Below are 14,810 nucleotides of genomic sequence, written 5' to 3'. Positions count from 1 at the left end.
TCTCCCAAGCATTTGTTTGTTTGAGAGCTCGCAGTATTGGAATGACGCCAGGGAAACGATGGGGAGCGGCCGTTGCGGATGGGATAAATTGTGGTATATATGAAAATACATATGTATTGCTTGCCGGAGGAAGACTGGTGTGCACGCTGGGGGGGGGGGGGGGTGGTGGGGGGGGGGGGGGGTCACAGAACTGGCTCCCCGCGCTGCTCCCTGCGCGCCGTGGGCGGTTCTCCGGAGCGTATAAAAGCGCCTGTGATTAAACTGCATTTTCACATTTCATCTGCGTCTCTCTCCTTCCCAAATGCGGACATACACATCTATGCACACGTACAAAAAACTGACTATCTGCGCTTTTCTTCTCCTGGATTGACGTTGGAAAAGCGGGATATGTGCGGTCGCAATTATGCGCGACTTTTTCCTCCCTTCGGAAATACGATAAAATAGCTAAAATCGGCTTCTGCGTATTGTAGGGGACGCGCAGCTGTCTTTCCTTATGAAGAAGGCAAAAGTAAGTCGGTCAGTTCGTACTTGTACATCGGCCCGCGGTCACCCTTTTGGTGTCATTTAAAGCAAAATGTGACATTTGCAATTTATTATTTACCTGTTGAATGACACCAAGCTATGCGGATTCAGAAGTGTAAATAACTTTTCACTGTGGTCCATTCAGATTGGCAGAAATGTGACTTTCAATAGGGCAGTTGTGTGATTAATAAATAACCTAATTATGAGGAAAGCTTCTTTGTAGCACCCATGTTAAAATTATTAAGACGTATATGTAATGCATATATCGTAAGATTCCACAGATTATAGAAAAAGTGGCACAGAAGATTTTTCACAGAATACAGATAAGTGACATTAATATTTCAATTTCCTCTTTTGATAGCTACCAAAATTAACACTGTTAAATGAAGGCAACGAATAGTAAATAGGCTCGTTAAAGTGTAAAGTAGTCGGTCTCCGTGGGCGTTTGTCGGGTCGGTCTTTCTGTGTCTCGTGAGATAGCTGTGCTAGTGACAAACTGAAATACTTAATGCAAAGGAAATAATTCTAACGGTAAAAACGCAAGTGAATATTACTGACAATTGGTAGCAAGCAATGATCATTATCGTTCACTATCTTTGGCGTGTCAGTTTGAATAGTTGTATGTTGAATCGATCCTGAATGATTTTCTGTCGATTATATAAAGAAATAACCTTGTTGTACAGTAAAAAAAAACCATCTTAACTGTACACACATAGTCATATAAACGCTCCTTAAGGTTATGAATGAAATTTTGTTTTACCAAAATATTTCTCAAATATTAATTTCGTTAGCATCATGACCAAAGATATCCCAGAAAGTACAAAGTACAAAATGATAATTGTACTGAGTTGCACGTAAAAATAATGAATACTGTTTGAGGAGTACACGGACAATATCTCCTTTTATTATGCTGCTTGATGGAATAGCAGCTGTACCTCATCTGACACTTAGCGAAGGCTTCCATGGCATAACAGAATTATTCCTTTATCTATTTTCAAGCTACAAGTGTTGGGAAAACTATTGAAAATGCAGTCAGGATTTCCTCGGCACTGACTATACAGCCCAGGGATTTCCCCTTCATTTATCCGTTTCCTTCTCAGAGTTATTTAGTAACTGGCTCAGATTTCATATCAAAACAATGTCTTATCTATAGGGCTCCTGAACAGATTAGGCAAGAATGCAGATACTGATAAATGAAATCTTAATCAAAAGACAGAAATGTGTTTTGATGCTATATTTCAGTTATGATCACGCACTCGCGTTCTGTCACAGAGTAATTTAAACACTGGCCACAATCCGCAGATACTGTAAGGTGTATTAGTTTGACATAATCGTCATTTCCAAGTTCAGGCTGGTATAAATCTGAATGAACGACAAACAAGTAAACGGTGCTACAGCGAATTTTTAGAGTAGTACTCTAAACATAAACAGAAAACAAACTGATACTACTCTTTCATTTCGAACACTGTCCTCCTCTGTTAGCAGGGATTTCGCCTGTTAATGACAGATTACTCATGCATGCACGCGACACTGCTGTCTTTGCTCCATCAGCTCCTTCGCGGCTCTTTGTGATCCATCCCTGTGATCAGTATTTGACGATGTTTTCACTTAACATTTTCTGAAGCTTCTTACACGATCCGATGTTCTCACCCAGCACTACATAGACACTCATAGTAACGTGACTGTTTAATTATTTTCCAGTAATTTTATACTTGTGAGCGTGGGAACTTTGTGTTGTATTAGCTGTTACTGTTGAAATCCATACACCTAATCTTTTGTCTATAACCAAGCCTAGAGCTTAAACCAGGAAGCACAGGATGCCAGCCGATCACAATAGAAGGCCTATTAAAATTTAAAGCATAATTAGCAGCAGATGGTTTTTCTGTTGAAGCCAAAATTCATTAATTAATTTATTTGTACGCATGTGGGACATTCCCTGCTTCTATATCAGGTTGTTCAATCATGCCTTTTCTCACAGTTTCCTTTGTATGACTACAAAGCTCATTTTAAGAGGACGAAACTTGCTTTATAGCTCACAGACTGAGGTTATTAATCACATGCGTATTACATATGGCCCAAAGTAAGCAAAAGCGTGATCTCAACTCTGATATATATAACACTTCAGCTTCTGGGACCATCTGCATTGCAAGCTTTATTAAGCTCCCTGCTCTAGTTCCTGCGAGCCTGAATGTACCCAAAAGCACATTAATGAAAATCTAGGTATATCAATTTATATTCTATTAGCTGGCTTCCTGCATAAAATGCTTACTAGTCCATCCCATTATGTGATTTCGGAAAAGCCTCAAAGATCTTTAGCTGGAAGATGGGTTAGTGCTGGTACAATAAATAAGATATATTACTACCTTAATGTGTGTCATTGGTTAGCTTAGCATTTTTTTTTGCGCATTATAGGAGAAAAGAGGACCTGTTTAGCAAGTGTTTGGTGAGTCTATGGACTGTGTATGACTCAGTAAATCACAACATTGTTTTCAAGACAGTTTGTAGTGTATACAGCATTCTATGCATTACTGTACATGATCAAAGTATGCAGAGATATGTGATATTAGTTAATCGTTCTGTAAATGATATCTTCATATATAATTTAGCAAAACTACTTTTCGTCTGGGGCTGTAGTCAAAACAAGAAGCCGATGGCAGGAAGCTTTGCATAAAGAGCTTATCAGACAGGCACAAAGCTTGGACCATATGCCGGCACATAGCACTACTTGCTGTTTGCAAACACATGATCCTTTAGCACATCTGTAATGTGGGTGTCTGTAAATCTGGTTATCCTTTGGTGTCATCTTATCTGCACAGCGCACGATGCTTCTCATTTATGAACTGAACAGTCGAGCCCTATCATGGAAATCAGACTTTGCTTTGCTCTGGGTCTGTAATCTGCTGATTACACCTGGGAAGTTTGCACTAGGGGCTATAATTGGTACAAGTAGGGCAGAGTATCCTGTGTGGGCAGTATATAGCAGAGTATCGTGCAAAGGTATCCAGTTTGGGCAAAGTAACCAACAGGGTGCAGTATGGCAGAGCATCGTGCCTGGACAGAGTATGGTGCCTGGACAGAGTATCTTGCCTGGACAGAGTATCTTGCCTGGACAGAGCATCGTGCCTGGACAGAGTATGGTGCCTGAGCTGAGCAGACTAGGGCAGAGTATCCTACATGGTGTCTGCATGCAGCATTGATCTTCTGCCAAACTATTGGGTTTCTCTGAAGCTACATATGCTGCTGAAAGTGGAAGGGGCTCTTTTCTGACATGCATCGATGGTGGTTGAGCTTATTGAAATATTAGCATTTTAACCAAATTGCACTTGCTGGACAAATGGCTGGATAGCATGGCTTTTGTGTTGTAGTTCATAGCAGAGTGTTAGCAAAATTAACTCATTCCTGGTACATTTTTCCAGTTCTAAGCTTTGCATCCGGTCTATAACCAATAATCCAGCAGGAATCACTCATTTATAGCTTTAAAAGCTGATGAGACCCAAGATCTTTTGTTATGTGTAACGTAAATTTGATGTAACCCAGTTTCATTTGGCTCTGCGCACTGGTCTGCTGTCCATTCTTTCACTCATGGCTGTTGACTCATAAATACATGGGCAGGGTTTAAGCCGCACTCAAAAAGCCCCATAGGTGTGATGCACGTCGCATGAGTTATCTTCAGCTTGCTATGGTTTGTGGTCTCATTGCTACAAATGTGTATGTTATAAGAGCAAATCTGCCCCCCTAATGGTCCCATAAGCCTGCATCAGGGTGGCACCACACCATGAAACACTGCACGTAGCTATGAATGAACGTAGCGAGCAGGTCCTCCAGTGGGCAGAGTTATGAACAGACCGAAAAAACCATAAACACTGTCAGTCTTGTTATGGTAAAATGCTAATGCTGTTTAAGCTCAGGTATAGCTGAAGCTTAAGATCTGTAAATGATGTTAATTATGAACTACTTCAGCAGCCCTTTCGTTACTCAGGATTCACCTTTCTCTTCATCTACTTTCTCTTCATCTACCATAATTGTGACTTTATTCCTGCATGTGAGGATTTAAGGCTAGGACGAGAGTACAGATATGAAGAGCGAGCCTCACCATTTACACTGTTGAGTTACTATGACACTTGTGATATCTAATGCTGTGGTGACAGAGCTCCTCTGACTAAATAAGTATATTTTTTTCCAGATATGTCCTTGGATCAAATCAACAAGCAGAAAATAAGTGCTGTTCTACGTGTTCTTTTGTTTTTCAGATTTGGATAGTCACTTTTGTGCATTTATTGTTCTCCAGTTCATGTTTTGCTCCATCCAGTGAAATCAGACATATCATTACAGATGATGACAAAATAATCTCTCTGTTGGTAAGACCATCCCCCCCCCAGTGGGATTAACAGTATGCAATTATTTAATGTTTATTTTTTTGAATGGATGTTGCTTTGGCTATATTAAGGATGTTAATTTTCTGAGTTAAATAGAAACCTCTTCCTCGCAGAAGCAGAATATTCCCAGAGATTACAGGATGGCTGTCTGTTTCATCCCCAAGGAATTGGTAGGCTTCTCTTCTGACCCGTAAACATGAATGCTAACTCAGCTTTGTGTATTTGCCCTAATGGCTATGAGGTGACAGATCTTTAAAGAAACTTGGCTCTTTAGGTGACGTGACACTGTCCTAACCCTCAGTCCCTCTTTCCCATCTGACCTCGCTAGAGCCACATGTGTTGGGTGCAGCTCAATGTGTATCACTTGGAGGGAAGTTTAAAAGTTCTGCAGGACAAGTTTGGGGACATTTCGTCCAACAGGGACAATCTCAGCATTGTTATCCGAAGGCTACAAGATATGCGGGTTAAAATTGAATACCTGGTAAGTCACGATTATTTTATTAGCTGTCTTGTTTTTACTCATCAGAATCATTCTATCCAAAGACGCATTAATTAATGAAGCATTTATAATTAACTTCAGAACTATTGGCACCCTTCATGAAAATGAGCAAAAATTTATATATAAAATGAACCATACATGTAATGAGTGATATTTTGGGCTTAAACAAATAGGCAAGCATCACTCTTTTGGCTCCATAAATTTCAGTATATTTCTCCTATGGCAAGAATGACAGCAATCATTCCAACAACTCATTGAGATTCTAAGACTTTCTCTTTTGAACTGCCCTCTTCATTTGAGATCAGACATTCATTTGGATCCATGTCTGGAGACTGAGAGGGCTTTTGAGTTTGTGTTGCTGCAACCATTTCTGTGCCGATTTTGATGTGTCCTTCTGGTCATTGTCTTGTTGGAAGACCCAACCACGGCACAGTGTCAGCCTTCTGGCAGAGCCAACCAGATTCTGGGATAAAAAGTTTTGGTATTTAATGGGATTGATTATGGCACTGACCATAACAAGACCCCCTGGACAACCTGCCTTTGTTTCTAAGCTGCTCGCAAAAGCCAGCTCTTTTGTGTTCGTGAACGTAACATACAGATCTTGGCCCATCAAACTCATGGAATAAATGTGAGCCATCGGTATGTTTAAATGTTGCAGCATGTTTGGTAATAAGCCGGATGGAAGTTTATTTTGTCAGATGAAATTAATTAAAAAGAAAACTGTGTTACAACTTGTTTAAAATTGTCTATTAATAATTTACAAAGTGTTACAACCTAATTTATAACCAGATTATAAACCATTCATAAACCCTTTATATGGGTAACCTAATTGAAAAGTGGCACCCTAAACTCAACGTGCATGCTTTCATCTATGGTTCTCCACTGCAGTCAGTAGCCAATTGTCCGCAAGTCTCACAGCCAAGTCTAGCATGAGTTTGAGGTATATGCGACGATGCATTGAGGTATATGCGATGATGCATTGAGGTATGTGTGACGATGCATTGAGGTATGTGCGACGATGCATTGTATTGTTGAATCGCACTCCATTGCAACAGGTGTGAATTGTATCATCTCAATAGTAGTTGCTTCATATATTTCTTTAATATATTGGATCGTTGGCACTGCATCACAATGTGTATCACATCGCCTCGGTGATGAAGATGCACATCCCTAGAATTAGGTGCTGTTCTTTCTATGAAGTTTGCTTATTTTTCCAAACATGATGGTGTGCATGGCCAAAAAGCAAAATTTTTTGCCTCACACGATTCCAGCTCTAACTTCCATGTTGCTTGGCAAAGTTCAGATTTGTGGGATTTGTGAATTAGTGAATTTGTGAATTAGTCATGAAAGGGCTCCTTTCGTGGAACTCTGGTCATGGAGGTGGAGTCTCACTGTTGATTTTAATATGGTGAAATGAATTCACCATAGGTTCAGCCAAACTTTGCGGTTGTTAACTATGATCTTTGGGCTCCTCCTTGCCTTCTACTCACTGTGCGGGGGCTGGCAATATGTGGTTCCATGCTCTTCAAACATATTTCCTGTGACCTAATGTTAACTAAATGGCATCCTTTTTCTAAAACCATTTGTCCGATTCTGGGTCACAGGAGTCTGGAGCCTGTCCTGGAGACTACTAGCTCAAGGCAGGGAACAACCCAGGATAGTGCCCCAACCCATCACAGGGCACAAGGCAGGGAACAACCCAGTATAGGGCACCAACCCATCACAGGGCAGACTCACACATATACCCGACGGCCAATTTCATAGCTCCAGTTAACCTCAGCATGTTCTTAGACTATGGGGGGAAATCGTATTACTCGGAATAATCCCCACAAAAACATGGGAAGAACATGCAAATTTCACACACATGGAACCAAGCTGGACACTCAAACCCTGGTCCTAGAGATATAAAACAACAACAGCTTTTATTTTCATTGGAGTTGAGAGCTGTTTGGGTTGACCAGTGTAAACAAAAGGATTTGACCTGCGTTACCCCAGTGAAACACAAAATGGTCATAGACAGCAATAAAGATCCCAGAGACTAAAAGTAATATCAAGACACATTTTTTTCCCCAAAGATATAAATTTCTTTGGTTTTGTTCCTAATTTTACCATGTTTAATTAATTAATTAATTTTTCAGAATTAACAATTTCAAAGACAAAACAATTTGCAAGAATTATTTATTAAATGAATAGTTAGCAATTTCTTTTGAGGAAAATTGGAATCATCGTATATATTATACATATTATGTTAATGTTATTACAATTTTTATTAAGGGGTGCCAATATTTCTGGAGCTGACTACATTATTTCTGCTTTTGGCCAACAGGAGACAATGATGCAGGACTTCGCCTGCCATTACAGAGAAGAATCCTGGGTAGCAGAGCATTATTTCGACTTTGTTCATGACTTATTAAACTCTAACACTTATGAAATTAAATCTGAAGACTGTGAATCCCCCCCCTGTCCCCCGCCAACCCCTCCCACCACTCCAACAGGTGAATATTTACATAGTTTCTTTTTAATTAAGCAGACACTTTTATCCTAGTCAACATACTAAGAATCAGCCAGTCCCTGGGGCCTTTGGGGGCTTCGGGCCCCTACTCAGGGGCCCAACGGTGGAATCATTCTGCTCTTCCTGGGTTTCAGCCAGTGCAGCATCATCACCCACTGAGCTATACACCTTCCCCATATGAACGTGTCGTAGTCACACCAGAATAATAGCTCTCCCTTACAACTGAAGAAAACATATCAGATTTGGCCAATATTAGGTTTCATGACAGTATTTAGATCCTGAACAGTGTCAGTATAACTCAGCAAAAGCTCTGGTTTGACTTCATCATTCACATGTAATTTCTGTATGTGAATATTCTGTCTACAGGATCTCCTGACCAGGCTCCAAATAAGATCAGCTGTAATGTGTCAACAACAGACTGCGATAAGCGTAAGGACATTCCGGCTTTTAAGGGTGTTCAGTTTTGGACACCTTTCAAGCATCATGAAAGATGGCCTGTTGGTAGCCAGGTCTGATTAAAAGAAAAGTCTTGATGAAGATGTTATGGTATGATGCAAAGTAGAGAATGATCTTTTGCACAGCGGGTGAAATTCAGCTTTTTAAACTGTATGTGCTGGAACACAGAAAAAAAGGTTGCATTTTGTTTTTTTTTAAGTATTTACTGAATGTTATGTGTTAACATTGTTCCCTGTTTACTCACAGAAGCACAGGCTCAGCATATATCAGAAGTGGTTGGGAAAAGTCTCCTAATCTTACTACTAATTCCTACAGCTGCTCTCATATTTTTCATTTATTGGAAGGTAGGACATTTTTAAAAGAAAATAAGTTGTTTGAAAAAAAAAATTCTGCAGAGTCCAGAGAATTTCACAGCAGCTCCTGTATATTTCCCTGTGGGTTAAGCAGGCTCTGCTTCTTTTGGTTTAGCAGATCAAACGCAGAAAAGAGGAGCCTCCAAAGAGGCCTGCTAAGCATGAGAAGCTGTGTGACACCATCCTACACGCAGCTACGCCACCTGTAGACCAAGGATGCTAGACTGCAATACAAGTAACCATCATCCTTTATCTCCATCTGATTCAGATCTGCAAAATTCATATCAGTTGAAAAATGAATATGCAAATAAAATAAAATTACATTTTTGATGTAACTAAAATGTAATTTATAGATCTTAAGAATTATGTAGCAATTGCTCAGTTAATTCTTTTAATTATACATATAAGAAAGATGTTTCTCAAACATGCTAAATGACTGCATGACTAATTGTAGTTAAATCTGATTTTTATTAATGTAGAAGTCTTAAGAACAACATCAAACTTATTCAGCTCTTTTTATAATAGGTAAGAAACATTCAGTCTTTCATGCTTAACACAGTTCAACAATTTCACATGGCAGGAATCATTGCTTTCTCTGTGTACTCTGACTATGTGCTGATGTGGTATCTTTTGTCATTCAGTACAGATAAGATAATCATCTCCATAGTTTCAAATAATAATTCTAAACAATTAAAAAGCAACTGTTTCTTTCTGTCTTTGATTCTCAGGTGGCTGCAGTAAAAATCGTATCTCTGCCATAAAGGACTCACTTTGCCGCCTTACGCAAGAGGGCACATTCAAGGCAGCGCATCTACATCTGACCTCAGGACAGATACTGACACTAAAAAGGAGCTGTTTGTCGACACGGAAACCCCAGAAAGCCGGAGAGAGGCCTCTTCTACCTTTAACTCCAGCAAGGAAAGGCCAGCATGTGCTAAGAAGATCTGGGACAGATTTTTAAAAGGGAACAATTAATGAACTCACATCAAAAGTCAGGATGTAATTGTGATGTCACAATGGAGAGATGCTATGCTGGTGGCTGTCACCATTGTCAGCCGTCGGTGTTTCGGTGCATGCTGGCTGAATGCGTAGGGAGTTTTTCATTGAACACAGTGGTCCAAAATGTTCCTTTCTGTTGCTATCTGAAATATATCATTTATTCCTCTGAGCCCCCAACAATCAGAGCAGACCATATAGAATGTTCTCAGCTGTCGCAAAATAATGTACTTCTTGATAAATCTTTCTATTATAGTTATTATAGAAGGTTTCTCGTGTAATTTCGTATTATAGATACCTTTATAATGCATTATAAAGAATTATAAACACAACTATAACTGATTATGAAAAGGCATAACGTTATAGACATATTTCTCATGCATTATTAATGCTCTATGAAGCTGTCACCTATAATGCACTATAGATGCATAAGCCATTATAATGGATTATGAAGGTATCTACACTGCATTATACATGAGTGCTTTAAGTACTGTAAATTTCTTTCTGACCACAGTCTGGAGGGGCTTTCTGTGGTATATGAGCACAGGCTTCCACTGCACTGGGGGTTTCTTTTCATACATACAGTGTGGTTTGTTCAGAATGAAATGTTGTTGAAAATTGTCCCTCAGATGATGTCTCTGCTCAGCGCTGACCAATAGCACAGATTTTATATTTATTTAGATTAAAGATATGTGTATGACAGTAAAGTGCAGTATTACGCTAATATGACTTACATTACACCAGCTTTTCGCACATATTAGCACTACAGCAAACAGTGACACAGCAAGCAGTGCTTTGTAAGTCTGCACTGCACACATCAGCATCTCCCAGCCTTAATGGCTGAAAAGGACCTGTACTCAAAAGATACACGGAAGCTTCCAGAATTGCAGCGTTACATTATTTTCAGAGCATGACCAGCTTGCCTCTTTCTACGCTTCCCACCAGCAACGTTTGAGTGCACTGCAGGACTATTTTAAAGGAGATACAGGCATATTAAACACCGCAAAGCCTACATGCCGAGCTGGCCTGGACCAAGCAGGGCGATGTCCTCATGGCAATGTCATGGGCAGAGCTAATGCCAGCCTGGAGCGAGCAGGGCGATGTCCTCATGGCAATGCCATGGGCAGAGCTAATGCCAGCCTGGAGCGAGCAGGGCGATGTCCTCATGGCGATGCCGTCGGCAGAGCTAATGCCAGCCTGGAGCGAGCAGGGCGATGTCCTCATGGCAATGCCATGGGCAGAGCTAATGCCAGCCTGGAGCGAGCAGGGCGATGTCCTCATGGCAATGCCGTCGGCAGAGCTAATGCCAGCCTGGAGCGAGCAGGGCGATGTCCTCATCGTGATGCTGTCGGCTTTTTCAGAGAACACACTGCTTTTGTGCCTTTGGAGATCCACAGCAGCCATTCACACTGTCACGGTTAAAGGCTTCAGATTTCAACTGCGCTTCCTTCAGCGTAAGGCACGCCGCGGCTCTGTCAGGGGTGCCCCACTGCTCATCACTGGAGCAGAAAGGGCAAGAATTGCAGATTGTAGTACGCTGTAGAAAGTAGCATCTGCAGTCTGGACACAAGTGTGGCTTTCAGCTGAGGATCTGACTTTACTTGTCATGTGACTGGGCACCGCACCCCTGGCCTTCCTCATTTACAGGGCCGGCTGTGGCCTCTCTGATGTACTCACCACAATGGCGTGAATGGCTTTGTTGTGCGAGGGGCCATTCTTTGAATTGGCTGGATATGGGTGTGACCGGAGTGGCAGAGCGTCTCTCTAGTCAGAAGCAGAGAGCGGCGTCCTGCTCATGATGAATGTGTGTGATCGTCTCCATGATCCTCAAGTCCATCTTTGGACTTTGTCACTAAGGCATGTTTATCAACCCCGAAGGGACAGATAACATCTCACACAGTCACCACTAAAGTAAATATCTGTCGTTCTAAGTCAGTGCCACTTGATAAGTGCTTATTTGCTCGTTGAGTGTGTGTGTGTGTGTTCATTGATTTGTCTTTTTTTTTTTATAAATTTACCTAAGCTGCTGGAAATTCCACTCTTTTGCTAATATGGCCCTGAAGTTTTTCACTGATGATATTTATGCAAATACATGGAAAAGGAAGCTATGGATAAATATACTGAATACCTAAACAAACTTATCAAGAGTATAAGGTACAGATGTACAGTTTTCTTTTAAATAGGAAAGAAACTAAAACACTATAATTGTGGTCTAGCAAATATGTCAATCTGGTAAAAAAAACAGCAAGAGTCATTTTGCAAATCGCCAAAAATGTCAAAAATACTCATTTTTCTGGTTTAATGAGATGTGTACTGTCATGTGAGACGTATGTTCAGCACATTGTTTTAGCGTGTAAGGTGTGTGCTGTAATCTGAGACGTGTGATCAGCACATTGTTTTAGCGTGTAAGGTGTGTGCTGTAACGTGAGACGTGTGATCAGCACATTGCTTTAGTGTGTAAGGTGTGTGCTGGAACGTGAGACATGTGATCAGCACATTGTTTTAGCGTGTAAGGTGTGTGCTGTAACGTGAGACGCGTGATCAGCACATTGCTTTAGCATGTAAGGTGTGTGCTGTAACGTGAGATGTGTGATCAGCACATTGTTTTAGCGTGTAAGGTGTGTGCTGTAATCTGAGACGTGTGATCAGCACATTGTTTTAGCGTGTAAGGTGTGTGCTGTAACGTGAGATGCGTGATCAGCACATTACTTTAGCATGTAAGGTGTGTACTGTAACGTGAGATGTGTGATCAGCACATTGCTTTGGCGTGTAAGGTGTGTGCTGTAACGTGAGACGTGTGATCAGCACATTGCTTTAGCGTGTAAGGTGTGTGCTGTAACGTGAGACGCGTGATCAGCACATTGCTTTAGCGTGTAAGGTGTGTGCTGTAACGTGAGACGTGTGATCAGCACATTGTTTTAGCGTGTAAGGTGTGTGCTGCAACGTGAGACGCGTGATCAGCACATTGCTTTAGCGTGTAAGGTGTGTGCTGCAACGTGAGACGCGTGATCAGCACATTGCTTTAGCGTGTAAGGTGTGTGCTGCAACGTGAGACGCGTGATCAGCACATTGCTTTAGTGTGTAAGGTGTGTGCTGTAACGTGAGACGCGTGATCAGCACATTGCTTTAGCATGTGAGGTGTGTGCTGCAACGTGAGACGCGTGATCAGCACATTGCTTTAGCGTGTAAGGTGTGTGCTGCAACGTGAGACGTGTGATCAGCACATTGCTTTGGCATGTAAGGTGTGTGCTGTAACGTGAAACGTGACCTCCCTCCACAAAAGCATGTTGGTCTGTGTGGGCTTTGCACTGTCAAGATGAATGAAGAGAAGGAGCAGCCTGGGAAGCAGAGAAAAGACAGTCAGAGAGAAAAGAATAAAGCAGAGAGTAAGACAGAGCAGTAAAGCAGAGAATATTGCACATAGTAAAGTGGAAAGTAAGGCAGCTGTGTACACTGTGTGTGTATATATACACTGTACGTGCACACACACACAGACACACACATAGACATTCCATTGAGTGTCATCCGATCGTATTTATGTCCAGGGTCATAAGCCATTCATAGATAGACTGGGTTCCATAAAACCCTTAATAAAATCTCACTGCTGGATCGAGAGACAACCAAAGGAGACGCAGTGAATATTAGCATTTACCACGTGTGCAGCTACAGAAACCCAAACAATCCAACTGCACTGCCACTATACAGGCGTAATTAAATATGTGTGATATTGCTTCTTATATTCTACTGTATATTTGACCTCTCCCCTATAATGACTGAGATACATCCAGATTGACTTATGTTTTTACTTTTGGAACATAACTCAGACATGTTGATGGATACTTGTATATAAAATTGCAAACAGATGTACAAAAACATGAATAAAGCATGTTTATCCAACTCCTGGTTTGTTTTACTATTGAAATGTCTCCTGAAAGAGCTATATTGAAATGTATAGCATAAGTAAGCAAATCAGTGTCTTACAAAGTACAATTCTTGTGCAGTCATTAATGTAGATCACGTTAAACTGAAAAATGCTGCATCTACATAAAATGTTTCTGTAGTTGTGAATGTATATATCACTGTTTCTATATGGTGATGCACAACGACAGATTAAATCCTGTATAAGGTCACTTTCCCCGCTCCGTCTTCCTCTGCTGCTTGGCAGGATTTTTGCTTTATCTTTCTTCTTGTCATGATGCTTATTTGAACAGAGATGCCTTCTGCCACAAGTAGTATTCAGAGCAAATGACCTAGAAGTTCACTAAAGCTATTCTGGAACATAACGCCTGTGGATAGCAGCGCAGGCCTGTCAGATTCACTGACAGCTGCTTGTAGCTGATAAGATGAATGCGTCACCTGGATACCTGTGATTTCGTTTTCTTGGGCACTCAGTCGTTTGATTGATTTATTTCCTATATTTACCTATTCAGAAGAAGAACAAACAGCACAGGATGCATGGTTTCGAAGTTTATGTCTATAAATAGTCACACCGGAAGCTGCACCCTTTGCAAACAAAGCAAGGCAACGTTCTTAGCTGAGCACTTTGGTTATCAGTCTCGAATGGATGGGAGGGTGACTGATGCTGAGAGCTAATGCCAATGCTGTTCATTCAGTTAGTCGCTGTTTTCATTCAGTTAGTCGCTGTTTTCATTCAGTTAGTCGCTGTTTTTCCCGTACCTGCTGAATGTGTCCCAGTGAGACAACGAGTTTGTGTCAGCTCCTGCAGTTTTGCCTGTTGTTCCTGATTTTGCCGGAGCTTTCTCTCGTTTTCTGTTTCCCTGATTTGTGATGTTTTGGGGGACCAGGCTTTGGAATTATGCGCAGGTATTTGTGGTGGATGGTCTTCTCTGTTCCTGCTTCCCCACCATTCCTCAGTGGTTGTGGACGTGCTCACATGGCGGCTGGATGGCTGCCATTTATGTCTGCTGATGCGGGGGCCTGATAGGGGCCACATAAAACTCTGAAGCACAGAGACACCCCTAGAGCCACCACGCTTTCAATACCTTCCTCACCTGCCACCTTCCTAACAGTCTTCTGCCCTTAATGCCCCTGCTGTATCATTCGGCCTCAATTCTGTCGATGATCGGGCACGTCAC

At 41.3% G+C, this 14,810-nt stretch overlaps 1 protein-coding gene across 50 annotated transcripts; it reads left to right on the top strand.

Annotated features, from left to right (window-relative positions):
• Positions 1-279: 279 nt before the first annotated feature.
• LOC125738519 (kit ligand-like) lies at positions 280-13,611 on the top strand. 50 transcript variants are annotated; one of them, XM_049007578.1, is made up of 14 exons: positions 280-508; positions 4,773-4,880; positions 5,012-5,068; positions 5,227-5,379; positions 7,724-7,892; positions 8,276-8,338; positions 8,612-8,709; positions 8,834-8,953; positions 9,198-9,243; positions 9,447-12,176; positions 12,281-12,332; positions 12,541-12,592; positions 12,697-12,748; positions 12,801-13,611. In XM_049007578.1, the coding sequence occupies exons 1-8, from the start codon at positions 494-496 to the stop codon at positions 8,939-8,941; spliced, it is 771 nt and encodes a 256-aa protein (XP_048863535.1). In that variant the 5' UTR covers positions 280-493; the 3' UTR covers positions 8,942-8,953; positions 9,198-9,243; positions 9,447-12,176; positions 12,281-12,332; positions 12,541-12,592; positions 12,697-12,748; positions 12,801-13,611. The 50 variants fall into 50 exon arrangements, with proteins under 50 accessions (XP_048863535.1, XP_048863532.1, XP_048863506.1 ...); XM_049007575.1 differs by having other exon boundaries at positions 12,645-12,748; XM_049007549.1 differs by adding an exon at positions 12,385-12,436 and having other exon boundaries at positions 12,489-12,748.
• The last annotated feature ends 1,199 nt before the right edge of the window (positions 13,612-14,810 follow it).

This window comes from Brienomyrus brachyistius, chromosome 3, assembly GCF_023856365.1.
Source record: "Brienomyrus brachyistius isolate T26 chromosome 3, BBRACH_0.4, whole genome shotgun sequence".
Lineage (NCBI taxonomy): Eukaryota > Metazoa > Chordata > Actinopteri > Osteoglossiformes > Mormyridae > Brienomyrus > Brienomyrus brachyistius.
Note: the sequence above shows the minus strand (reverse complement) of the source record. Positions and strands in the feature narration are given on the sequence as shown.